The 25,765-nt window shown below is 39.0% G+C and overlaps 1 protein-coding gene across 1 annotated transcript in view; it reads left to right on the top strand.

Moving 5' to 3' along the window:
* The window catches only part of Cacna2d3 (calcium channel, voltage-dependent, alpha 2/delta subunit 3), a 935,068-nt gene that overhangs the window by 467,913 nt on the left and 441,390 nt on the right, over window positions 1-25,765 (top strand). The window contains exon 9 of the mRNA XM_013030732.1: window positions 898-972. Coding sequence (XP_012886186.1) covers window positions 898-972 — 75 coding nt within the window. The remainder of the gene's footprint in view (window positions 1-897; window positions 973-25,765) is intronic.

Genomic DNA, 25,765 nt, shown 5'->3' with positions numbered 1-25,765 from the left:
AATTAGGTCTGCACAGAACACATTTCGGGGAAAAACAAATGAGTAGAGGTACTGGAGTAGTCACCAGTGCTGGGGGCTGAAGTCCTAGCAAGCCCTGAGATGGCTCAACATAGGACTAAGAAGCTGTGAATGGTGTATGCAAGAAGTGAGAAGAACAACTTTGTGTTTTGGAAAGACAGACGTACAGTATAGAGAATCAAGCTTGATGAGAGAAAAAAAAGAGAGAGCAATGAAGATATGAATTCTCAAACATTTTCTTCCTGGTTGTGAGCTTTGAAGAAAGATAGAATCATATTCTGGGTAGTCAGGAATCAAAAGTGATGATAAGACAGGCATTGGGCAAGGCAAGGTAGGTTGCATCCATTCCCTGTTCATGAACAGTGCATAACCACACCCCCATATCATTTCAGACTGATGGGAAAATAGCAAGACCTCTCCATTTCTCAATTTTGTCCCCTCTTATGTGTGGCCCATACAATGTGTCCCAAAAAGATTTGGAGCTGTATTTAGTCACATCTGGAATGCACATCAGATGCTACCTACTCCATGGGCTGTCAGCTATGCTCAGGAAAATGGCAAGGCTGTTTTCTGAATAGCTACCGATGAAAGGTGGTCAGCTAGTAGTGTGCGTCTTGAGACCTGCCATCCTCTAGTGCATGTGCACTAGAAGTTTCCTCCTCAAATAAGATACTTTGGTACTTAATTACAATTGTCTGTACAAATCAAATTTGGTACTTAATTACAATTGTCTGAGGGGGATCCATGGGTAAATGTCATGTGACTAAATTAAACCTGTAATTATACTGATATTTTATGTATTTGTGTACCTTCAATTGCTAACAAGTACCTTTTGTGTCTTTGCTTAAACGTTTTCTCATTTATGTTTTTCCTTTGCAGTATAATGAAGAACTTCACTATGTGGAGCCTTGCCTGAATGGGACATTGGTGCAAGCTGACCGGACAAACAAGGAGGTATGAGCTGGGTGACACTATCATGGACATAGCAACCCTATCTCCCTCGAGACTGTATTATAATAGATATACCTCAACTCATTACATCTCTTCAAATGTGCTATACATTCCTTGTGTCCTTTGTAGCTCTAGGGTATGGAAGCACAGATAAAATCATGATACCACAGTAATTACTTTTTTTAAAAAAATTCTTGATAGTTCTGAATTAACTGCATTGATTTATTCCTTCTTTCCTTGAGCATTCCTATGTGTACCATTGAAGAAATATAATTCTAGCTGAGATTTCAAAGAATATCAGATTTCTCAGTTTCTTTTATTGCACTTGTTATAACTGATTAAATTATCCCTGGGCTAGCTTTTGGAATAACTTGTCTCTATCAGAAGGTAAGATACAGAAAGAGAGGGTTGGTCTGCTTAGTTTGTCATCAATATTCCAAGAACTGCCTGTATATTAAATAATGTGAAATAAAAGAAAGACCTGCTAAAGGAGAGTCATAAGAACTGGGACTGCAGTTTCTCCAAACTTTCTAAGGAAATTCTTTTTTGTTGTTGTTGTTTTAGTTTTTTTAAGGGACATCCTTATTTTATTATAGTGTCAACATGTCAGAAGTACCATGCAACAATGAAAATTGATTTGTAAGAAAATTCTTAAAGTAGACTTCTATGAAGATATATCCTGCTTCTCTTTGGGCAACACTAAATATAAAAAATTAGCTACTATGACTCTACTATTCCACATTTGTAGCCAATGAGTAGTTTAGACAGGTGGTATACCTATGGCTGTAACCCTTGCCCACCTTATGGGATGACATTACCATGTTGTTTGACCAGACCTGTCACATAGAACTTTTCTTTCTCTGGAGAACAAACTCACCATGAGACCCTGTATGTGCTAAGGGAAATGACTTAATTGCACTTCTCTGGGGCATTGGGTATGTGCTCCTGGGAATCCCTGGCCAAATGAGGACTAGTATTGTACTACGGTAGTGGCAGGTTGAAGAAGCTCTTGATTTGGGTTACTCTGACAGAGGGAAAAAAGAATATTGGGAGAAATTCATTCCAGCTGCATCCTGTAAGAATGAATATCTGAGCTTCAATTGAAGGATGAGTTAAACACTATGACAAGTTTCATTTTTAGGAGGAAGAAACAAGAAATAGTAACTCAAAGAATAAATGTATTTTAGAAGTGTTCATTTGTGGTTATTTTCCAAGATAAGTGTTATGTTTTTAAAAAGAGATAGGCAAGTAAGAACAGCACCACGCACATGGTATTCAGGTAAGGGGTAGGTTTATTCATCGTCCCGGCTGGCACCAGGCCATCTTTGTCCTCCACGCGGTAGGGAAAGGCCTGGGAAAGAGAGCTAGGAGAGCTGGGAAAGAGAGAGCTGGGAAAGAGAGAGAAAAGACCTAGAAAAGAGAGAAAAGAGCTAGAAAAGAGAGCGTCTGGGAAAGGTGGGAAAGAGAGAGCTAGGAAAGAGAAGGGAGCTGGGAAAGAGAAGAGAAGGAAAGAGCTGAGAAAGAGCTAGAAAAGAGCAGAGAGAGGGCATCTGGGCCTGGCCTAGGCCTTATCTAGGGTATGGGCGGAGAAAGGTGTGGCCACATCCAATTCAGATGTGACCTTAGCAGATGCAGATGTGACCTCTTCCAGGTGTCCCAGTTGCCTAGGTAATGCAGGTACTGGGTGGAGACTTTGCTGCGAGGAGGGTGGAGTCTGCTAGCCATCCAGGAGCAGACCTTATCAAATGTTTTTTCTTTCATGCGATTGATTCTAACATATTTATAAGATGATTTCTTTGTTGCTTTGTATGTCCCTCCCCCACGGTATAACCCCTGCTTTCAATGTATTTGATGTTGGTATAATTTGTGGAGGGAAAGGGAAAAAACAAATCATTTAAATAGGGATATAGGTGGATCCACTGCAACAATGAGAGGTACAAGTCATTATGTTGAAAAATGAACTTTACAACTTTGGCAGGGGGGAAGAGGAGTGGGAGTGGAGTGGGAGATGGGAAGGGAAGGGGAAACAAAGGAGGAGGCAACAATGCTTGATAAGAAATGTACTCATTATCTTGCCCATGTAATTGTATACAGTTTTTTCACAATTTAAAAAAAGAAATTTTTTATTGTAAAGATACTGTACATGAGTAAGGTAATGAGTACATTTCCTATAGAGGATTGTTACCTCCCTCATTTGTTTTTCCCCTACCATTCCTTCCCACCCCACCTCCCCAACTCCTCCCTTCCCCCCACCCCACCCCCCCGACAAAGTTGTAAAGTTCGTTTTCAACATAGTGTTACAATGGATCAACCTGTATTCTTGTTTCAGCATTTTGTTATTTCCCTTCCCCCCGCAAAACAAGAAAAATATATATACAAGAGGCAAAGAGCCAGAAGTGGAGCTGTGGCTCAAGTGGTAGAGCACCAGCTTTGAGTTTAAAAGCTCATGGCAGCACCTGGACCCTTAGTTCAAGTCCTGGGACTGGCACACACACCAAAAAAGTAAGAAGAAATGGGATACGCTGTCCCACTTAAACCTATTTTGTTTTTGTGCTATACTTAAGTAGAAATGACTGCTAAGAAAAAAGATTAAATAGGACAAGATTCCCATAACATAAAATTAGTAATGCCCAGAATGCAATATAAAAATGCAAAAAGACAACTAAATAGCCTATACTGACAAGATTCCATTGTTGGGATTGTAAAATTGCTTCAACATTATAAATATAGTACAAACTGTTGTAAAAGCTGCCATAAGAAAGGACATATTGCTTATATGAAACAGCAGTTTGAATGGCAGATTTCTCATAAAAAATCATGAAGGCCAAAAGGATGTAAAAGCATTTTTTAAGTACTAAGAAAAAGGAATTATCAGCCCAAGATCCTGTATCCAGTGAAATATTCTTCAGGAATGGAGGAAAATTAAAGGCATTTTCAAATAAAGGAAAACTATGTTAGTTGACTAAAAACCTACCCTTAAGCAATGTTTATAGTGAGTACTTAATAGAAAGGAAAACAAGATGAAGACTTGGAACTTCTTTGGAAGGGTAAATATAATAGTATATCCTCATCCTCAGATTCTTAACTCATATTTGACATCTAAAGCAGAAATTGTAATGTCATTTGATATGATGCCTCATCTTTGTTGAGGAAATAAAGACAGGTTTTTTGTGTTTTTGTTTTTTGTTTTGCTGTCATGGGCCTTGAAATCAGGGTCTGGGCACTGTCTCTGAGCTTCTTTGGGTTAAGGATAGTGTTCTACCACTTGAGCCATTTCACGCTTTTTTTCTGTTTATGTGGTAGTGAGAAATCAAATCTGGGGCTTCATACATGCTGGAAAAGCACTCTACCACTGAGTCACATTCCCAGCCCAAGAAAGTTGTATTTTAAAAGCTATAAAGGGACCAAAATGGAACTAAGGTTTCTACGTGTAGTAGTAAATGCCACTATAGTTCTATGACAAATGACATATTTTTGTATTGTAATAACCTAGAATAAACACTATAAAAACCATGTAAAGAGGTATATTTAAAGGATAACATAGGAAGGTAAAAGAGAAATATAGGACTTAAGAAAACAAGATTAACAGGGAAAATGGACAAACTTAAGCTGTGATATATTATTAATTGTCTTAAATGTGAATGATCTAACCCAACTAAAAGACACAGATTGCTTGACTAAAAGAAAAGACAAGCAAACACATCTGAAACCAAAACAACATAGGTGTGTTTGAAGGTAAAAACATGAAGAAATACCATATAAACATTGATTTTTTAAAGGAGAGTAAGTATATTAATATTAAAATATTTTTAGAGCAAAAAAATCAGCAAAGGACAAACAAGGTTAATGATAATATCGATGTACTCACAGAATACAACAAACTGAAACATATTTGGATTAAAATATGTAGCTTCATAGCACATGAATAACTTAGAATTGAGGGTAGAAAGTCATAAATGAACAATCAGAGTTGATGACATGAATTCCATAGTCAGAAATTGGTAGACTACTAGATTAAAAATCTAGTATAATCTAGTATATGGAAGAACTGAACAACACTTCCAACCCATAAGATGTAACTCACATGTTTAGAAGACTTTCCAACAGCAGCAGAATGCACATTCTTTTCAAGCACCCATGGAAATTTAACCAACATAGCATATGCTAGATTATAGCATAAAACCTCAAGAATTTTAAAGATCTGAAATCACACTGGGTATCTTTTCTGATGGTAAAAGAATGAACTTATTAATCAATAGCAGAAACTGCATTAAAACCTCTAAATACATACAAATTGAAGAAATACACTAAATAACCCATGTGTTAAAGTGGAATTTTAAAAGTAAGTTTATCTCCGGGAAGGTAGGGAGGGAAGGGATGGTAGGGGGAAAACAATGGAGGGGATAACAATGCTCAATAGGAAGTGTACTCATTACCTTACTCATGTAACTGTAACCCTCTGTATATTATCTTTACAGTAAAAAATAAAAAAATAAAAAATAAATAAAAGGAAGTTAATGAGGTGTACAACTCAATGAGAACAATAACACAACACATCATTATACTTTGGACAAAACTATAGTAGCATTGAGGAAGATATAGTATTAAATGTTTACATTAAAAGAACAAGGCTTTATAGTTAGAGGTAGTGGCTCCTGCCTGGAATTCTAGATACTCCAGAGGCAGATATCTGGGAAATTGAGTCTTCAGATCAGCTTGTGCAAAAAGTGGTAAGCCTCCATCTCAACCAATAAAAGCTGGGCATTGTGGAATTTTCCTGCCATCCTACCTTCATGGGAAGTATAAATAGGAGGGTCGAAGTTCAGACTGGACCAGACATAAACACAAGACCCTATTTTAAATATAAAGCAAAAATTCTAGGGGCATGACTCAAGTGGTTGAGTATTTACTTGGCAGAACAAGACCTTGAGTTCAAACTTTAGTTGCTCCTCAAATAAAGTTTCCCAAATTAATAATCTGTTTCTACCCCCAAGAAATTAGAAAATAAAGGAAACAAAACTAGAAATCAGTTAAATTCGGGCAGAAAACCAGAGAAAAGTAAGTGATACCAAAAGTTGGCTTCTCAAAAAAAAAAAAAAAAGAATCAATAAAGTTGGTAAATCTTTTTTTTTTTTTGGAGTCATGGGGCTTGAACTCTGGGCTTGGGCACTGTCCCTGTGCTCTTCAGCTCAAGGCAAATGCTCTACCACTTGAGCCACAGCGCCACTTCTGGTTTTCTAGTGATTTATTGGAGATAATAGTCTCATCGACTTTCCTGCCTGGGCTGGCTTTGCATTGTGATCCTCAGATCTCAGCCTCCTGGGTAGCTAGGATTACTGGCATGAGCCACCAGCACCTGGCTAAAACTGGTACTTCTTTAGTAACATGTATTCATGATTTAAAAAAAAAACTTCAGCAAACTACATATAGATAATAATTCTTCAATTTATGAGAACTGTCTATTATAACCTATAACTAAAATCAACCTGACTGAAAATTACAAATCCTCAATCCCTAGAACTGATAAATGAGCACAGGAAGACATCATATACAAGATCAACATAAAATATACTTCTATATGTAAGTTGAGTATCCCTTATAAGAAATGCTTGGGTCCAGAAGTATTTCAGGTCTTGGAGGTTTTTGGATTTTAGAATATTTGTATAACTTATTGGTTAATCATCTTTAAGCTAAAGGCCTGAAATCTTAAATGCTCCAAAATCAGACTTCCAGAAGGATTCTAATTATGTAGCATTTCAGGGTTCTGATTTTTGAATTTGGGAAAGTCAACTTGTACTAGTAACAAACATAACCCAAAATTAAAAACAGAATACCATTTACAACTGCTCTAAATAAATAAACATGTATAGGTTCTGTGTGTTGAAAATTCCACATTGCTATTTTTTTTAAATCAAGAAGATCTAAATAAATGGAAAGAATTACTATGTTCATGGATTGGAAGACAGCATTGTAAAGATGTCAGTTCAAGGTTACCTGAGGATTAATGAGGTCAAAATCCTGGAAGTTTCTATAGAAATGTCTATAGAATAGACAACACTACTGTTCTATAATTTACATAGAAAGACTCAGGCTCTACAATAATAAAAAATTACAAAAAAAGAATAAAGTAAAAATAATTAGACTACCTAGTGCTATCCAATGTAGTAACAGTAGTCAAGGGAGTATGACGCTGGTGCTGAACTGTAAATCAGTATAATAAAATAGAGAACAGAGATAGAACACTCACACAGTCAAGTCCAACTGATTTTTTGACAGAGATACAAAAGCAACTAAGGAGAGGTAATGCTTTGCAACATAAAAAACAGAAACAAAATAAAAAATTAACTTCAACCTAATAGGCCTTACAACTTAAACAAAATTCAACTCAAACAGATCAAAGACTTAGATGAAAAATGTATAGCATGATACTCTGAAGTAAAACGTCTTTAGAATCTATGCCTAGAAAAATAGGACTGATACCAAAATCACTAAGAAAAGAAAATTTGGGGCAACAATGCTTGATACGAAATGTACTCATTACCTTGCCCATGTAATTGTAACCCCTCTGTATGGTATTTTCACAATAAAACTTTTTTTAAAAAGAAAAAAATTGGGAACATTAAAAAAATTAAAACAAAGCAAAATTCTTGCTATGTCAAAGATGATGATAAATGATGGGAAGACAAGACTCAGACTGTGGTGAGATATTTACAAACTATACATCAAGTAAAAAATAATAATATAGAAAAAATTTTCAAGACTCAGGTAAATAAACAACTCAATTAGAAAATGGGTAAAGGCCGTGAAAATGATATACTGATGGTAAAATAAGTACATGACAAGGTGCTCAACTAGGTAGAGAAAATGCATATTAAAATGACAGTGAAGGGATAGGAATGTGGCTTAGTGATAGAGTGCTTGCCTAGTATGCACAAAGCCCTGGGTTTGATTCCTCAGTACCACATAAATAGAAAAAGCCAGAAGTGCTGCTGGGGCTCAAGTGTTAGAGTTCTAGCCTTGAGCAAAAGAAGCTCAAGATCAGTGCCCAGGCCCTGAGTTCAAGGCCCAGGACTGGCAAAACACACACACACACACACACACACACACACACACACACACACACACACACACATACACACTGAAATATCACTATACCCTATCTGATTGACTGGCTAGAATAAAATGAAAAGAATACAATACTTTGGAGAGCTAGAAGAGTGAACAAAGAATCCCCCCCAAATTATAGTTTGTATGATTCCATTCATATAGATTTCTCAAAATGAAAAAAGTTACAACAGTAAAGAAGAGATTAGTGATTGAGTTGGAGGAGGGATATGAGAGGCCGATGTGGCTGTCACAGGCAACATGTGGGCTCCGTGTGCTGATAGAATGCTCTTGACTACATCAATGCCAGTACAGGCTGTGATACAGTGCTATTATTTGAAACATCTGGGGTCCTTAGAATGTACCAGGTAAAGACTATAGGCCTTGTTATTTATTACTTCTTCCAACTGCATGTAGACCTATAACTATCTCAAAAAGCATGATTGGAAATAATTTGCACTATATTAGGAATTCATATCAAGTCACGGTGAAGAGTTGTATAAAGTGTGTTGGGTTGATTTAATTATAGCAATAACATAGTTTTCCAATGGCAAACAGCTTCTTATTTGGAGGAAATCTCAGAAGACAAACTATTCATTATTCAGTAGTGTCCAAGGATATTCTAGACATAAAAGTAAGCTCTGTTGGTTAATTTGAACCAATTTCCATTTTTATCATTATTCTGTGACAGGCTGAATCCATGCAGCACTCAATGAATATGCCAGAGATTAGGTCAATATAAAAAATCACCTAGTATAGGTTTACCCAAGGTCTCAAACCTGATGTCAGGAGTTGGCCCCTTCCTCAGCTATGTATTCTCTAAGTGTTGAATGACTCCAAGTAGTTCTGATAGCTAAGGAGTTCCATCACATGACAGGGCAGCCTATAAGCAGCCCAGTCCAGCTGTCCATAGCTTCATCAGAGAGAATGGCCTACAATAGGCAGACTTATCTGGTTTCCCAGAAACAAAAGATTAACCCATTCCAGTGTCTGTGAGGTCCCTAAAGTGTAAATTAATGGATAAGTGAACAAGCCACCTGGGAGAGGATTCACTAGGATATCTAAAAAACAATGACAATAAAAAAAACTAATTTCACTGAAATATAAGTAGGACAATCTGAATGAGACTGTGGATAAAATCATCTTGCTTGGCAGTCCTCTCTTGTACATTTCTGACTTTCAGGCTGCCTTTCTACATTCTTTGTGCCGTGAAGTGTGTATGAGCATCAGTAGAAACTTGGAAGGACTGGCAGTGTGATCACTGGCACTAGCCTTCCATTCTTTGAGCCAACTCCTCCAGGATACTTCACTCTTTAATGCAAACATTCACTCGTAGCTTACAAATTCTAGTGATGGATGAATATCTGAGATCCTTTCTACCCACACTTTCCATCTGATAACTCCTTCCTGATGGCCACTGTCCTGTAAGTTTCAGTTAATGAAACGATATGAAGACTTATAGGAAGTGGACATCTGTGTACACTTTTACTGACAGATAGCTGACTCTGGCTTCTAATTTCTGAAAAATCAGGACTAGATCATTTAAAACAACATTTGATAAAATTCTTTAAAGCATGAGAGCAGAGCATGAGAGAGCTCAGTGCGTTTCAAGTGTGTGTGTGTGTGTGTGTGTGTGTGTGTGTGTGTGTGTGTTGGGGGAAGGGGTGTTAGCCTTGGTAAACTTGTAGGTCCAGTGACAGGTTCCCCCATAATTTCGCTAGAAATAGCCTAGAGCACATTATCTCTAGACAAGCAGACCAGAGGTTCTGTTAAGTTTTTGTTTTTGTATTTTAAAGGTATTGTTTACTGTCTGGAGAACATTTTGTTTTGCTGTTTCATATACCAAATAGCTGACTGGTTTTTACTTAAGGATAAAGAAACCATGACAAATTGGGTGAGCCTGGAGTTCAAATATAGAATTCAAAGGAATAAACCCTCATTATAATCTACTTCAGACCTTCTGAACCACTCCTCAGACCTTAAAATGAACCTCCTGTGGTCTCTGTGGGAAATAGAGGGAGCAGGAGGGAGGAAACAGAGTGATATGGTTTTTCTCTGGTTTTATAATGAACATGTCCTGAAATCCACTGAATTTCATGGCTCTGTTTAGGATTCATTTGTGAACTGTATGTTGCAAAATCAACCAATCTTAGGGATTCACACAACTCTCATCTTTTTTGGAAGTTTTGATCTTTTCCTCTGGGATGAGAAGAATATGCTAAAGCAAAAGTGCACATCAGACTTGCTTGCTTGTTTTCTTCATGACTGTTGCAGCCTGAGTGTGGTCAAAGAAGGCAGCCTAGATACTAAATCTTCCTGCTTCCAGTGGCCTTAGGGACATATACTACAAATTTTGTCAACAATTTGAAGATGAAGAACATACTGTGAACTGTTAGAGAAAGTAAGCCTTCTGCAAATGGATAAATATTCCCTGCCAACACCAAAAGAGACAGAATTTATAAAGCCTAAGTCACTTGCATTCAACTCAAATGTAGCAAAAGGTAGTGAGAGTTGCATTGATTTTAAAACATCTTGAGTCATGAGTTTATTGAAGATAACTTACATAGAGAAAAATTAGGAACAATATAAATGTAAATAAATTCTAAATCCAATATAAATCGACATAACACAGCCTAAAGCAAGGATAAAATAGTCATATATTTATGCGTACCTGTATATATAGCCGTGACGATGATGTATATGAAGTTTAACAACATTAAATTGCAAAATAGTATTCTTTATGGTTTCTGTTTTGCTAGCTGTAAGATAAAAGGAAGGGAAAAGGAGAGAATAGAAACAAAGGAGGTGAGAGGGAAGAAAGACAGGGAAGGTAGATATTCAAAAAATACACTTGACATATTTCCACATTGTTAGAAAGTCTTTCCACTAAACCCCAAATACTTTTTCTATTAGAAAAATTGTAATAATTAGTTTTCTGTTTTAAAAATTCATAAAAATATCTTAAATTATTATTTTTATTTTTTTATTGTGAAGATACAGTATAGAGGAGTTATAATTACATGGGCAAGATAACGAGTACATTTCTAGTTCTTCACATTTTAACCCAGACAGATGCTGGTGACCCACATATAGGTGACCTTGTAATCTTAGGTACCTAGAATGTTGAGATCTGAGGATTTCAGTTTGAAGCCATCCTAGACAGGAAAGTTCGTAAGACTCTTATGTCCAATTAACCATCAACAAGCCAGAAGTTTAGCTGTGGCTCAAGTGGCAGAGTACCAGCCTTAAGTGAAAAGTTTATGAACAGTGTCCAGGCCCTGAGTTCAAGCTCTAGTACTGGCATCTACACAGAAAAAACAATAAACCCATTTTCCTTTTGCTATGAAGTTGTTCTTCTGCCAATTGTAGAAAGCTTTTTCCTTTTGTGAACAAGTTAGTTTTTTCTCATTAAAATCCATAATTCAAGCTGTATTTTCAGTCCATATCACCATATTCACTTAAATAATTTAAAGTGCTGGTACTCTTTATAATTGAAATAATATAGTGTTCAAAATACTTTCTTGCAGTTAAAGTTACCTAAGTTGCTGAACTCAGAAGGCTCAATTCTGTAATCCTTGCTATTCAGGAAACTGAGATCTGGAGTAGTGCAGTTTTGAGCCAGCCCAGATAGAAAAGGCAGTTAATTAGAGACTCTATTAACCAGAGAAAAGTTGGTCTGATGGCATGGCCAGGAGAAAGCAAACTAAGCAGGTGTCTTAGTTCAAGTCCAGGAACTGTGAAGGTTATCAAAGTGATGATCTGAGAACTGTTTCTGTGAGAGATGTGCACCCAGAAGTCTGCCTAATTATTGTCTTCTTTGTATTGAATGATTATCTATATTCATTTGATAAAATTTACTTGCTTTAAAAATGGCTACTCAACAATCAGTATTGCCAAAGCATAGATTAAATTAAAACCATCAATATGAGCTGGGAGCATATCTAAAAAGATAGAGTGCTTGCATAGCAAACACAAGGCCTGGATTCAAGTCCATGTACCATGACCAAAAAAAAAAAAATCAATATGGTGTAAAACTTCTACTAATCTCTACTTCAGAATCAGGTAACAAATACAAATTCCTTATAGCAGTATAGACCAGATGTTGGCAAAAATTTTATTTATTAAGGGTCAGGTAGTATATATTTTAGGCTTTAAGTACCATATATTCTCTGCTATCATTACTAAGTTACTAAATAAAGAACTTACATCTGGGCGTCAATGGCTCATGCCTGTAATTCTAACTACTCAGGAGTCTGAGATCTGAGGATGGTGGTTTGAAACCAGCCCAGGCAGAAAAGTCCCTGTGAGACTCCTACATCCAATTAACCACTCAGAAACCACCCCCCCCCCAAAAAAAGAATTTACATTAGTCTCAAGTTAAAATCTTTCTGTGTGGTCCCTATAAAAATTTGTATTGAAATCATTACAAGATTGGGTGACATTTCCTCACTCTTTTCATTTTAACTCTTTTGGCAAATGAAGTGTTGGGCTAGGTATCTACCTTGGACTAAATTTCTATCTTGCCAATTACTTGACTTCTTATTTCTCTGTTCATCTGTATTTAATGGGAAGACAAAAAAACATGGGTATATGTTATAAAAAGAATTAGATATGAGGAATAGTTATATAAAAAGCATTTTGCTATTTAGTAAACATTTCTCATTTAAGTTTCAATAGTTCTACCATTAATATTCCCAACTTCTACTTCTGGAGTCCTGGGATCTTCATGTGTTTGTCAGCTGATTAGATAGATGAATAGATATATGGAGATGCTGAAATGACTTGCACACATAAGCACAATCAGTAAGTACTGGAACCACATCAATAACATCTATTTCAAGATGTCAAATACTTCTTTTCTGTTGCCCACACTTTCTGAGCCGGAAGAGTTATCTTTCTGTCATGATTCAACACTATTTTATTCTCTTAAAGGCTGACCTTGTAGAGTAGACTTGTAGAATCAAGACTTACCTGGGTGTTCATGTGATGATATTATGTGGGTGTTTGGGTCATAAAGCATCTTTATAGAAGTATAGTAAGAATAATGCAAAAGTTGCTTCATAACTTCCTTCACCCCTGTGATTATCCATTGAGTTCTTTATCTTGGAATACTCTATGTATGTACATGGACAGATATCTAAAAGTTCGTGTGTGTGTGTGTGTGTGTGTGTGTGTGTGTGTATAACTGTGGACGCTTATGGATCTGATCCTTTTTGGTTCAACTACTCAGCCTGAGGATAAGTCTAGTCAAGCAAAAAGACAAGTACTTATTGTTACCTGGCTGGGATATGGTAGTTGTGTCCTTGCTATTCTCAGGTCCTACTTAGGAGTCATTACGGAGACTTCCCTTCACAAAGGTTCTCTTGTCAACATGTTCCCATTGACTATGCTGCCTTGATTTTCCATGTGACATCTGCTGGCCTAAACTCTCCCTTGGCATCTATCCAACCTATAAGTTTTCCTTTTCCCAAAGTTCTTTCCTGAGCCTCAGACTTGGAGTCTGAAGTTTTACAGAAGTAGCACTGACCAAACTGACCAGCTCCTCCTAGCCCATTAGTAGTTCTGCTCACAGACATGTTTTATCATACGTATTCACTTTTCACTTACTCAGAGTTTATCCAGTCATTCCCTATTGGACTAAGATCTAAAGAATACCCTTGCATTCTTATCCAAAGCTGGTTTGGTCTTTCTTAGTGTGCTGTTTTAACCAATGTGGATGTTCACTATGGAGGAAAAGCCACTGCATGGGAATGAGGTGTTAGAAGAACTATCCAAAAACATCTCTCTCTGTCAGACATCTCTCTTCATCACAGGAATGTACCTCCATTTATCTAGGTGCCTGAAACATAGACTTGCAAGCCATACTGGATCTCCTGTCAGTGTCCACGTACCACTGATTCTTCCTCCCCAGCAACCTCCAATCTGTCCCCTTAGATTGGTTCCAGCTACCTTCTCCCTAGTTTCTGTTGTCATCATCTTGCCCTTGTTTCTCTGGGAATATAGCATCTGAAGGAATGCACTAATGGTTAAGATCTGGATTGATATGGCTGTGGGTCTTGGCTAAGGTGACTAACTATGGGAAAAGTCACACAGTGCCTTTACAAGCTGCCATTGCTTGGACACAGGATAAGGAGCAGATTATCTGGCATTACACTGGAGCTCTGAAGTCAATGCAATGACAGCTTTAGGGTGCTGTACCTGTGCTCAGCCCCTTAATAAATGGAAGGGATACATTATATACTTAAGTAATGATGACTATTGTTGCTTCCTCAAGATGTGCTTCTACCCCAAATGGTTAACATTTAAAAAGAGAATATAAAAAATGGATAGCAGTTTTCAGAACAAATGCTTCTCAGGGCAACCCTCTCTGGAGATAAGTTCTTCTTCAAGATCAATGAGCTACCTCTACCGTTTGATATTTTTAATGGAAACATCCAAACTACTAGTTTAAGAAGGATTGTCCATAATTTCATAAGTACTTAGCTAAGATCTAGTATATGGCATAGAAACAGGTCAGTCACCACTTTGATTCACACATATATTATTATAGAGGTAAGCACCTAGCCACACTGCAAATTGCTCTGAGGACTGGTTAGCAAAATCTTGCCTGTGACTAGTCAGAAGGCTCTGGGTTTCAGTGTCTAGCATCTCATCCAAGAAACTAGTCTTACACTAAAACTCATATCTGTTTTATGGCAGGTACACTGATAGGAAGACATAAATGAGTGCAAAAGACAAGAGGTCCCACAGCCCTGTTCAATTCCTTCATAGTGCAACTGGCCTTTCTGTTCTAGTTATAACTGGGTAGTAATAGGTTGTGAATGTGAGCTAGATAACAGGATTATAGACTTGCCAAACCCTCACATTTGAGACATTATCCTTTAATTTCCAAAGCTTCATCTGATCTTCCCCTTCATTTGCTCATCAAAAGACTTAGGGGCAGGATATCAAACCCTTGGATCTCATGTTTATAATGGACAAAATGAATCCAGGGTGGCTTTCTCAGAATAAATTGCTATTAAAAGGAACTATATTAAGTTGCTGTTTTTGTAAATCAGAAAATTGTCACTAGTCAGCTCTTTCAGGTCGATGCAATCTGATAGCTCACTGTAGGGATTAGATACTGCCCTATCTATTCCCTTTAGTAGGAGGTGACTTCAGGTGTAATCCCCAAACCTGCATGCTTCCAGTTTAATTAGATTATAACACATATTCCATCAATAGGAGTATGTACATAAGGATTTATGGGTCTCTAGTTTTCCTTCCTGGTGCTTTGAGTAAATAAATAAATTAACTAATTAGTGATTAAAAAGAAAAAAGGCCTGGCAGCCAAAACAATGGGCTTTCATATGCAGATTGCCCCATCAGTGCTGGAAAGCTGCCTTTTGGGCTGCCCTCTAATTTTAATTATTTCTGCAGGATTAAACCTGCTGCCAAACTTGGTTAAAATGAGCTATGAGAAATCACTGAAGCTTTTAGTGCCCCGTGATTTCATTCTGTGCTTTCCCTTAGGTCTGAGTCTGACTGCCAATCACATAGCAGAGCCTTGTGGGTAGAGTAGAGGGACAGCCAGTGTCTCTGCCTCAGCTGTGACAACGTGTCTGGGGGAGGGCCTAGATGCCAGGACCAGAGTCCCTGTGCTCTGCTGGCCAAGGGCCTTGGCGTCATCGGCCAGCTGGCATAGACTGTGCACAACCCCAAATGGTCAGCTATTTAGTTGCTCATACCACAGTAGGCTTGGAGGTTGGTGCTGAAGACATTTCTAGGAAATAGCCACAGAGATGTCAGTTCTACAGTGTGTGATATAGCTTGTCACTCGATAGGGTGGGGATTTAGTGAGACAAAGTGGTAGGAGCCAGAAAACTTATGGAGGGGATCTTCTTTCACCTGGCTCCCTCCTTTCATCCCTTTCATTGTACTTCCCTTCATCCCTCCCTTCATCTCTCTCTCCCTCCTAAGCTGCCCTGAATTCCTTCCTGCTAATTCAAAATTTTCTACACTAAATATACCCACTGCTCAAAGCAGAAGATATTTCCATATGCGGGGTCGCCGCCTCCATCTTATCCTGATGTTCTCCTGTTGCTAGTACTTAAAAGATTTGCCTGAAATCTAACCATTTTCTTGGGTATTTGCTTCAAACTCTCCCTGGGTGGAGCTGAATTGACCTCATTTAACAACCAGCTGGGGCTTGACGGGTGTATCAGGCATGACCAACATGCCCTGACTGGAGCTGGCTTCTCATTATCACTCCACTGGGGGTGGTCAGAAGCCTATTGCCTGGTTTTCCCTCAAGGACCAGTTTCTCAGAATCTGCAGATTTCCTAGTAACCAAGATAATGTAATGTGCTATGATGCGCTGAAGGAGCTAACTTAAAAATCTAGCCCCCTGCTGTACTCGGTTTTGGCTTTTCTTCCTCACCAGTTGTGATGGGACTCCTACACTGGCTCCAGTGTGAGGGAGTGTAATGAGACACAGGTGGAAGTGTGGTCTTCGAAGGAGCAGTTCACAAGTACAGGATGGGTCCTTTGCCTGGAGCATCTCATCACAACCTGGGCACTCAGTCGCCCTCCCAGAGAGTTCACTATTGACTTGTTGAAATCTATTGTTTTGTTTCTTTTTAGGGCCACATGATCATGTGCCCAAATTCTTGCACATTGAACTGTGTGATCTCAATGGGCTAAGGCCATGTATACTTGCCACATTTTTATTGTGTAATATATCTTACTAGATATGACCTGCTCAATTTGATTATATTAATTATGATTTTAAAAATACGCTCTTTATTCTCTTCTGGTCATCTCAGTAGATAATCAAAATTTCCTAGACCTAGGAATTCCATGAGTAATATTTTAAGAAGTATTGGTTCCTGGTTCTACTGGAAATCTGAGGAAGCAGAACCTTTCATTCTACAGTTCTCATTTTTTTTCTTATAAGCTTCTGGGGGATTCCATGGCACTCTGTCTTCCAGCATACTACTGCGTACTTGTGGGGTTCAATGGAACTCCAGTTGTATACTCAGATCACCCTGAAAGAAACTCAAACAATGCTGCCTGGAATTGAGTGAAGGCCAAAGCTCAATATGCTCCTCTAATCTCTCATTATTGCTGTCAGTGGAAGCTTTTCAATGTCTTACTCAAAATACTAATACTTTCATGGTTAAGAGTTGTCTTTGAAATATATTATTTTCTCCTAATCTGTGAGACTGGCCAATATTAATAGCTACCATATCAAACTAATAGTTGTCCAAAATTCTTATCCAGGTTACTTAAGAGAAAGATTGCTTTTTCATTTTAGCCTTTCAGGGTACTGGGAAATAAAAGCAGGCATTGGTGATTATTTACAGAGACAGAAAAAACAAAATCTACAAAGTGGAGACAGTCTGCTTCTACCATGCCCGGTTCCTATTCTTGTGTCTGTCCACAAAGCCTCCATTGCCATTAAGACTGCTGCAGCTGAATATGGTTTGCCTACACCAAAACTCATCTTGGGGCCTGGTAGCCAATAAAATGGTTTTGAGTGGTGGTGAGGTCTTGAAGAATTTTTATTTTCTTTATAAGCAAGAGCTGATTAATTCAGATTAGTTCTTGAGAGAGTATGAGCTGGCACCTCAACTTCCTGTCCCATATAAGCCTCTGCTCATTTTGCCTACTTTTTCAGGTTCCTGCCTGCATGAAGCAACATGAACCCATCCACACCTCACTAAAAGGAGGCCAGTGCATATGTTTGGACTCTCAGAACAATGAGCCAAAATAAGCCTTTTCCCTTTAAAAAATATGCCCAGCTGCATATATTTTGTTAGTGACAGGAAATTATTAAGAAAATAGCCCAGACTAGAATAAAAATGCAGGACTTCTTGTTTAAACAATGTTAAGAACTTGATGATGGCAATAATAGACCACTACACAAAAAGTGGGGTCCTTCCAAGTACAGGATATATGTATTTCATGACGATTAGAGCCAATCTTGGATTTCACTCATTTTTTGATCCGATAATAAATATTCCTTTTTGCCATCCATTTATAAGGAACCCTTCAAATTCATACTTAAGAAAGAGTCCTGAATTATGGTAGAAGTTTTCCGAGACCAGTTTTTCAAGATGAGTTTAGAGTACCCTGTTTTTATTATGATATTTAAAGCCATTGTTCAATTTGTTCCCACTTTACTGGTGATGACGTGAAAGTTCATCTGACCACTAGAAGTACAGCTCCATCTCCACTCAAACACCAGCCCCACAACCTGAGATCTGCAACTGGAGCTGAAGCAGTTAAGTGTCTGCTATATTGTTCAGAGGTTCTCATTGTCTGACGTTGAAGATTTTGTAGGTGGTCCCCACTGTTCTATGTCACTATCAATAGATGTGTGGAAACTAAAAAACAGCTGAGATGCAAACAGCGTTCAGTGACCTTTGACTGGGTTGCAAATTAAGCATCCCAGTTGCTTAATTTGCAGCACAGGTAAAATCATTTGGGAGCCCGGCTAGGAGATGGTGCTGGCCCTTCTGCTTGCCTGAGTCAGAGGACTCCTTTTGAGTAGTTCTAGGGGAGAAGTGGATCTGTCCTTGCTTTCTCCTGAATCAGCCCTGCCTTCACCTGGTGAATTTCCCAAGCAGTGCTCCTCTTACTCTTTTTTTTTTTTAAGTTCCTGTATTTTCCCAGAATTCCTCCTACCCAGTATGATCTATTCATCTCATCTATCCAAACTCCTCTGACATACCCTGAGAGATATTCCTGGCTCAACTTCCTCTGTCTCTATGGCTGGTTTTTTAGCATCAGCCTGGCTTCCTGGAAGGCAAAATGATCTCTTTCTTACTCTACTGTCTCAACTACTTGCAGCCTAGAGGTGCTCATCCAGCTGGCACTCAAGAGCATGTCAGTCTACCAGACTGAGATGACATAATTGGCATATTTGAAGGTGGATTTGATGGAGGAGGATGTAAGATGGCAACTAAACAAGAAGGAATCATTCCAGCTCTTTCTAACCAAATAGAGTTGAGTTCCTAACATGCACTTCTCCCCAAAAGATCGAAAACAACAAATATATAAACAAGCACAGTCACGGAAGCTGGAGAAGAAAAAAAAAGCTCATAACTTTTACATATAAGGGCAGAACATCGCGAAAAGTTCTCCCTCATCCCCCATCCCACTCCAGCAGCGTGTGACACCCAGACCTGGAGAACCCACAGTGCCACCAGTCAACTTACAACTGTGAGAGCCCCCTGGCAGGGGAGTGGCAGGAGGGGTCTGGCAGCAGGACTGGCCAGGTGGGTGTAGCCTTGCCTGGGAGTGGCAGGATTGCTCAGGAGCAGGAGTGGCCTAGCGGCCAGGCCACTGAAGTAGTCCAGCAGTGGGAGTGACCTGGCAGACAGCAACAGGAGCAGCCCAGTGCGTGAGCAGCAGGAGTGGTCTGGTGGTGGGAACAGCCTTGTGGTCAAATGGCAGAAGCAGCCCAAGATGGGAGCCCACTGGCCACGTCCAGGCGCACAGCAGGAGCTGCCCTGTGCAGGTCCTGCTCAAAGACCCAAAACAAACCTTTCCAGTCTCTGCCCCAGACACGACTGAGCTCTCTCAAAGTAGCTCAGGGCTGAGCACATGCACGGGTGTTTGCTGGCCCTAGGACCCAGTGTGGGCTAGCCTACCCAGTGCGAATTAGTCCAAGCCAAGCAAGGGCTGCCACTAGTCAGGAGCAAACGTCCCTGACAATCTCTGAACTCAAATGCCTACATCACAATGAAAGATTACAAGATTCATGAGCAATCAAGACAACAAACTAAATCCAATAGCCAACAACCATCCATTGAAGGATTCCAGTGAGAATAAAGAAGAGATGGATTACAAAAGAACCATCAAAGAAATGATGACAGAATCCACCGAAGGATTCCAGTGAGAGTAAAGAAGGGATGGATTACAAAAAAAAACATTAAAGAAATGATGACAGAATGGCTCGATAAAATAAAAGGAGAGATGCAAAAACAACTTCAGGAGCTCAAAGGAGAAATCACAAAGAAAATCCAAGACTCCCAGAAAGAAGTCAAGAGAAAGGTAGACACGCTATACACTGCATTAAAAGATGAAATGGACACTATGAGAACTGATCTTAGAACCATAAAAAGTTCAATTTCCACAATGCAATCTACAGTGTAATCCATAGGTAACAGAATAAGTGAAATAGAAAATGGAACTTCAGAAGTCAAGGATACAACAGAAAGGCTATAACAAAAAGTCAAAACTATGGGAAAAAAACACTCAGAACCTATCAAAGAGAAGTCCAGAAATTGGCAGACTCTCCTAAGAAATCAGATGTATGTGAAATTAGGATCAATGAGGGGGAAGAATTTAATGGAAATGCCTCAAAAACCTATTCAGTAGAATAATAGCTGAGAACTTCCCCACTCTTAAGAGAAAATCTTACTTGCTTAACAGAAGCAAATAGAACTCCCAGTAGACTTGATCCAAGAAGAAACACTTGTACACACATCATAGTAAAAACAGTAGAGTTGAATAGCAAGGAACTGATTTTAAATGCTGTAAAATCAAAGAAGGAACTACATTACAATGGAAAGAAAATCAGAATCACTGCAGACCTCTCCACACAAACCCTCAACGAGAGGAAAGCCTGGAATGGTATAATCCAAGCAATGAAGATCAACAAGTGCCAACCCAAACTGGTGTACCCAGCAAACTATCATTTACATTAGATGGTGAAACCAAAACTTTCCATGATAAACAAACATTAAAGGAATTCATGATCACTAAACCAGCATTACAAAGAATTCTAAAGGGAGGAATAAAATCTGAAGAAAACAATTAAAATGAAAGAAACACATCAGACAAAATCACTAGAAGCCTGTGGCTCACACCTGTAAATCCTAGCTACTCAGGAAGCTGAGATCTGAGGATCGCAGGAAAGTCTGTGAGGCTCTTATCTCCAATAAAACCACCAGAAAACTGTAAGTGGCATTTTAACAAATGTTGGCATGCTAAGAGCAGGGGGTGCATTTATCCCATGAGGCTTTGTCTGTGTCATGACATTTAAATATTAACAAAACCCAAATATTTTAAAAAGTCAGCACTGGGGTTAGAACTCAGGGCTCTACGTTCTCAATCATGCTAATAGTTGAACTATATCTCCATCCCTTTTGCTTCTAAGTTATTTTCTAGATACGATTTTACGTTTTTGCCCAGGGCCAGCCTTGGACCATGATCCTCCTACCTATGACCTCCACATAACTGGGATTACATGTACACACTGTCATTGCCATGTATACTTTGCTTAGGCTGGTTTCAAACTCTTTGATTTCGAACTAATTTATCTTTCACTGTCCAGCTCCAATTGTTTCTTTATTGCATAAATGATCAAGAATTTGATTAATGAAAAGGAAGAGAATTATAAGTTTCATGTAATCCTACTATCAAACAGAACCAATTATAATATTTTTATTTACCTCAAGTCCATCAAGTATCAGACATGTATTTTTAAAAAAGAATTTAAACTTATTTAGGTATCACTTAAAAATTATTTCTAAATCATGATGACTCCCATAGACCAATCTGTAGTATTTACCCTACTACATAACATTACAACCTCCTTACCATTGAAAATGTAGCATGCTTTCTATTATTTGATTTTTGCTGTTATAAACAATGCTGTGATGAATGTGTTTATGTAAGTATCTGGACACTTTACTTGACTAATTCCTAAGGATAAATTTACAGGATTGAAATGAGTCCAAGTATAATATTTAATTTATGTACACATGTAAGTCTTTATATATGAATTGCTTTTTAAAATTAAATATTGAAGTGTCTTCCTTGGGGTTGGGCTCTATTAGGGCTTTGGGAATGTAGTGATGAACAAGATAGGCAAGGGCCTTTTTCTGTAGAGGAATTATATTCTGGTAGGTGGAGACAGATAATAACCAAGTGATTAGTAGAGTCTGAACTTGACCTCAGTGATGCCAACACTTGATACCTCCAACTCTGAATCAGTTCTGCCTATGCCAGGATTCTTTGAGGTGTCGATCAAAAATACCAAGTTTATTGCTTGCAAGATCAGAGGCCTAATTGTGTCTCTAGAAAACACACTTCTCTCACCCTTCCTCAGCTCAGCAAACAGCAATCCCACACTTGGCCCCAAATTCCTGCATTGTGCTTGTCTTTTCTCCTTCCTGGGATCCCATACGCCACTAGCCACCGAGATCTGTCACCCCTGCCTCCAAGAGAACCAGACTGTAACCATGTATCACCAACTCAGCCACTCCTCCTCTAGGTGGAACCACATTCCTCTATTCCTTGAATTATGGCAGTAGTCTCCTAAATGGTCTCCTGCATCTGCTTTTCTCCATCTTCCCCCTCCTTCACCCAGCATCATCTATTATTCTACTCAGGAACAAAACTGGTGATTCCTATTTAAAATAACGTTTAGATTCCACTCCTCTATTCTTTCTGTGTTAGCCCGGGGTCTTTCTTAGAGTAAAACCCAAACCATTCAAGTACCTAGTGAGGTTCTGAGTTACTAGCCACCATGCATTCCCACACCTCATTTCTGGTTACCTCCTGTATCCCTGCCTCCAGCCACACTGTCTCTTGAAGTTCTATAAGCCTTGTTCCACTCTAAAGTTTGTCCTCTGTGTTGCTTCTGCTTGGGGTTTTTGCTCCTGACATCCCATGGCTGGGTCCCCTCACTGCCTTGGTATTGATTGAATGCTGCCTCCTCAGAGATTCCTTCTCTGACCTCAGTGTTGGAAATTATAGGATCATTATCCTCTTTTACCCCATGATATTTATCCAGGTGCTATTCACCTGAAATATGTCTTGTATTTGGTCATTTATTAGCTCCTTAACATCTTACAGTTTTGGTTTTAGGAGTTCCTGGCTCAAAAGATACTCAGTAAACATCTGTTGAATGAATCAATCATACATGGAATAAAAAACTAAGGGCTATGAAGGAATAAAGCAGAGTAGGTTGGCAGACAGCAACCTGGTGGGGATGGGTTGAATATGAGGGAAGACCTCTTTGCACTGAGCAAGAGAAGGTTCCCTTGTGATGGGCCTGATCAGAAGAGAGCAAAGGGCATAGCCTGACTATTCTGAATAGTTCATGTTCCATGGGAAAAACTTCTTGTGCTGGATAGAAGTGGCTCATACCTAAATACTCAGGATACTAAGATCTGAGAATCTTGGTTTGAAGCTAGTCTGGCAGACAAATCTGACAGGCTCATCTTCAATTACCTACCAAAAGGCCAGAACTGAAGGGTGTACATCTCAAAATCAAAGTGTAATTAGGGCCATGTTCCCTGTAGTATGAACTTGTCTTGTATCCTTCTAGCTTCTTGTATCCTCCTACTGGTTTGCCAATGTCTTCAGTGTTCCTTGACTTGCAGCTGTATCTCTCTAACTCTCTGTGGTCTTTTCAGATGTCCTCTTATAAGAATATGAAACCACCTTCATCTGGTTGTCTTTTGATAAGTATATATAGTACTGGATTAGAGTCCAACCTCTCTCGGCCGGGCGCTGGTGGCTCACACCTGTAATCCTAGCTACTCAGGAGGCTGAGATCTGAGGATCACGGTTCAAAGCCAGCCCGGGCAGGAGAGACAGTGAGACTCCTATCTCCAATAAATCACCAGAAAACCGGAAGTGGCGCTGTAGCTCAAGTGGTAGAGCGCTCGCCTTGAGCTGAAGAGCTGAGGGACAGCGCCCAGGCCCAGAGTTCAAGCCCCACGCCGACCAAAAAAAAAAAAAAATAGAGTCCAACCTCTCCAGTGTGACTTCATCAAACTTTAATTGTATCTGTAATGGTCCTTCCAAATATGGTTACACTGAGGTTTCAGCGGTTAGTACTTCAATATATCATTTTTTTCAGGGACACAAGTTAAGTGGTAATGCTGGTTAAGAGTTACATGCTCATAATGTTCATAAGAAAGTTTAATCTCCTCACCATGCATGATGTACCCCTTATCTTGTTCTAGACTCATTTCTATCCCTGTTCCGAGCTAATTTCTCTAGTTTATACTACAGTGATGTGGGCCACCTTTTCAGATGTACCATGGTATTTAAGCCCTAGGACTTGCTCTATTATGCTTTATTCTGTTTAGTGAGCACCCAACTCAAGATTTCCAGGCTCTTTACTTCATTCTTCCTCATAAAATACTCCAGACAAACTATTTCAACTTGCACATGTTGGAGTTTATTTACTGTTTTGTCCCTCTTCTGCCTCCATAAACCTTTTCTTTTTTTCTTGCCAGTCCTGGGGCTTGAACTCAGGGCCTGGGCGTTGTCCCTGAACTTCTTTCTTGCTCAAGGCTAGCACTCTACTACTTGAGACACAGCACCACTTCTGGCTTTTTCTGTTTATGTGATACTGAGGAATTGAACCCAGGGCTTCATGCATACAAGGCAAGCACTCTACTACTAAGCCACATTCCCAGCCCATCCACAAACCTTTTCTTTTTTTTCTTTTTGCTTATGTGGTGCTGAGGAATGATCCCAGGGCCTCATGCATGCAAGGCAAGCACTCTACCACTGAGCCACCTTCCCAGCCCCCACAAACCTTTTCTTATTCCATGAGACCACAAAAGCCTTGTCTGATTATCCAAGTGCCTATAATAGAAACTCAATAAAATATTTTGAAGATCCCAGACAGTATATACAGCTCTTCAGTGAACATGGTTATGAATTCTGGACCACATCAGAATTTGAAGAGCAAATTATCACTAACTACAGTTAGGAACTGGCTGGCAGTTTCCTCTATAGTAGAAACTATTTCATGAGAATTTGGTTAGAGTTTGTTTCAGGTACTAAAGTGTTTTTAAGACAAATTATGATGCCATCAGATTAAAACACACAGAACACTAGCAGAATTAAGAATGCTAGCAGAATAAAGTGCATTTTGACTTTGAGTTGAGAACTGTGTGCGATCTACATCTGCAGCCTAGGTTACCTCCTCCTTATCCTCATTTTTTTGTGTATGCAGAACAATAGCACAAATCAGAAGTGATTTTTCAAGTTGCCCAAGTATCAGTTACTATTCTGACTTTACCATGAAATGAAATTTTCTTCTCTGAAATTCACTGTGTTATCTATTTTCCTGATCATTGGCCACATAACAACCAGTGCCTTCCTATTTATTCTTGAAGAGCTAGAAAGCCCTGTACTTAAGGGTGAGGGAGTTAGTCTGATATGAACAGGTTCAAATGGTGGATAAAGGAAGTTTCTTTTATCCCCAATATGTGAGGCCCATGAAGAAGGCTGAGGTTAGAGGCCTCCTGGCCACACTCTAGCACCCCTGGCAATGCTGCAGCATTGACCAAGGGCTCACTGTCTGGGCTCTGGTCTAGAGGAATATCTGGCCCAAATGTGCCTTCTCACCCCATGTTCAATCTCTCTTTGTATCAACTGTGAACATAAAAGGCTAAATTAACACAATGTCTTTATACCTACCTGCGATATATTAAGCAACATACACCTAGTCTCACATTGTGGAAGCTAGCTTCATACATGCTTGCGTATTGCTCTCCTACTATTCAGACCCTCTTCATTTTATGTGAAATTTTGGAACGCATACTTTTAGGTTTGCCTGGGAAATGAACTTGGAAATAGTTCCCATGTATAGTCATTGGAGCCAGAGGAACAATAAGCAGACAAAAATCGAATTTGAAGGTTTTCACACTAACAGAATACACTGTTTGCTCTC

This window comes from Dipodomys ordii, unplaced genomic scaffold, assembly GCF_000151885.1.
Source record: "Dipodomys ordii isolate 6190 unplaced genomic scaffold, Dord_2.0 Scaffold132, whole genome shotgun sequence".
In the NCBI taxonomy this organism is placed as follows: domain Eukaryota; kingdom Metazoa; phylum Chordata; class Mammalia; order Rodentia; family Heteromyidae; genus Dipodomys; species Dipodomys ordii.
Note: the sequence above shows the minus strand (reverse complement) of the source record. Positions and strands in the feature narration are given on the sequence as shown.